We start from the raw sequence: 1943 nt of genomic DNA, 5'->3' as shown, positions 1-1943 counted from the left end.
AGCAGGTGATAATATGATTAACCAGGTCATTTCCTTAACATGTGCAGGTGAAATTAGGACAACAGAATTTATGGGGTGTGCCTGTTCTTATCTGTATGAATAAGCCGAAACCATTTATGCTTTTTAAACTGAGAAACTGAACATATTATCTAAGTCTGCCACCTAGTGAAAACCTAGAACTGTCAAGTAAGACTTAAATAATAAAATGTTTCATTGCAGTGCATTTTATATTTATAACGTATTGCTTATATTCCATTGTAATAGTTTATATTTAAACATTTAAATATCTAGTCGATTTAATTATGTATATTTAAAGTGCTAATGCTATTTCTGAGCCTTAAGAAGACCTGCATACTTTTTGCCTGTAGAACATTTTAGATAGTAAATGACATAATCAGTCTCTTTTCCCTAGGAACTGGGCTCATAATAAAGCAATAATGTAATTGAAAAATAATATAGTTTGTTCTACTTAAAACTTGTCTACAGTTAATTTATGTTCTGACTCAGTGATGTTGAGTATCATTGTAGAGAAGTGTCAACTATCTATGGCATAGCTCTCTGCCTGAATTAATTCATTCAGTAAATAGCTTTGACATGCCCAGTTATGCTAACCAATATAAAGATGAAAAACTGACCATCTACTTTCTGTCACTGGCCACTGGGAAAACTCTGGGGCTAGCTGCAATTGTGTATTAAAGCAAAACAGATAGATGACCGTAGCGGGAATTCCTGCCCGGATGAGTTTAATTAACAAAGACAGGAACATAGTGAGGATAATAAGGTTAGACTTAGCTCTAACATGGGTACATTACCTGTCCACAGCCTTGTAATCTTTCATACCTAGTTACCCAGGATGTAAATGCACACCTTTGGCCGTGGCTGGGCATAAAACCAAAATTAATGCACAGGGTCCATCCCAAATTATGACCGCGCATGACGTTTTAGAGGTTGTTATTGTTAAACTATAAAAGGACACAGATTGGTTATTCTGTTTATTTAATATATTGGGTCAAATGAATGAAGACAACCTCAGTGTAAGGGTCTGGTGTTCATTCCTTCCACCCAGAGGGCGGGGCCGCATCTCACCCTGTGGAGCCGGAGGCCACGGGCGGGCCGGGCTGTGGGACATTTACCTGAAAAGGGTCTGCACGTTGACGATGGTCTTGGCGTCGGCCATGTAGTCCTCCTCGGCGCTCATGGTGCTCTCCTTGTCCACGACCACCATGTTGGCGGCGAAGGTCACCCCGCACCTGAGTAAGTCATCGAGGCTTTGGCGGGAATCAACAGAGAAAAAGGCCCCTTCAGTAAGTCCCAGGGCGGGGAGTGGCGCTCACACATGGCGACCGACCCCCCATGCTAGCATCGGTCACCCCCACAGCTGGCTTCCTCCGAGGGGCGCCCTGGCCGGTGTTCGTGGGGTTTAACATTTGGAGTTCTCTCTATTGAGCCCCAGAGTCTAACTTAAAGCTGATCTGAGAGCTGTTGCATGTTGGAGCTCTTTATGTCTCATTAGATCTCAACTGACTCATAGCATCTGCATTAAGGATATTTAATAAGACTTATTAATTATATTAAGAAAACATGGACAACACCCATATGGCAGTCACAGGGTAATAGCACGTTAAATTTTGTTTGTACAGTTCACATACTATTTCAAAGACACGTGTCTGTTTTTCATCCGTAAGATGCCTTTGTGAAGAGTGAAAATGAATGCTGATGTTCATTGGATGGTCGAGCCTGATAAAGATACATAAACCTGGGGAATGTTTCTTTTAAAATTTTTGTTATTTCTTTCTGTAGAGCTATATGTTAGAGGTTGGAACCATAAATATATAAATAGTGCTACTCAAGACTCGTGTTTAGTTAGCCTAAAGCAGTGATGGCAAACCTATGACACGCGTGTCAGAGGTGACACACGAACTCATTTTTTTGTGTTGATTTTT

The 1943-nt window shown here is 40.9% G+C and overlaps 1 protein-coding gene across 1 annotated transcript in view; it reads right to left on the bottom strand.

Annotated features, from left to right (window-relative positions):
* LOC102763575 (potassium channel subfamily T member 2) overlaps positions 1 to 1943 on the bottom strand; it is a 126675-nt gene that overhangs the window by 19074 nt on the left and 105658 nt on the right. Inside the window, 1 exon segment of the mRNA XM_006757659.2 lies at positions 1134 to 1268. Coding sequence (XP_006757722.1) covers positions 1134 to 1268 — 135 coding nt within the window.

Source organism: Myotis davidii, unplaced genomic scaffold (genome assembly GCF_000327345.1).
Source record: "Myotis davidii unplaced genomic scaffold, ASM32734v1 scaffold875, whole genome shotgun sequence".
Lineage (NCBI taxonomy): Eukaryota > Metazoa > Chordata > Mammalia > Chiroptera > Vespertilionidae > Myotis > Myotis davidii.
This window is presented reverse-complemented; position numbering and strand designations above follow the sequence as displayed.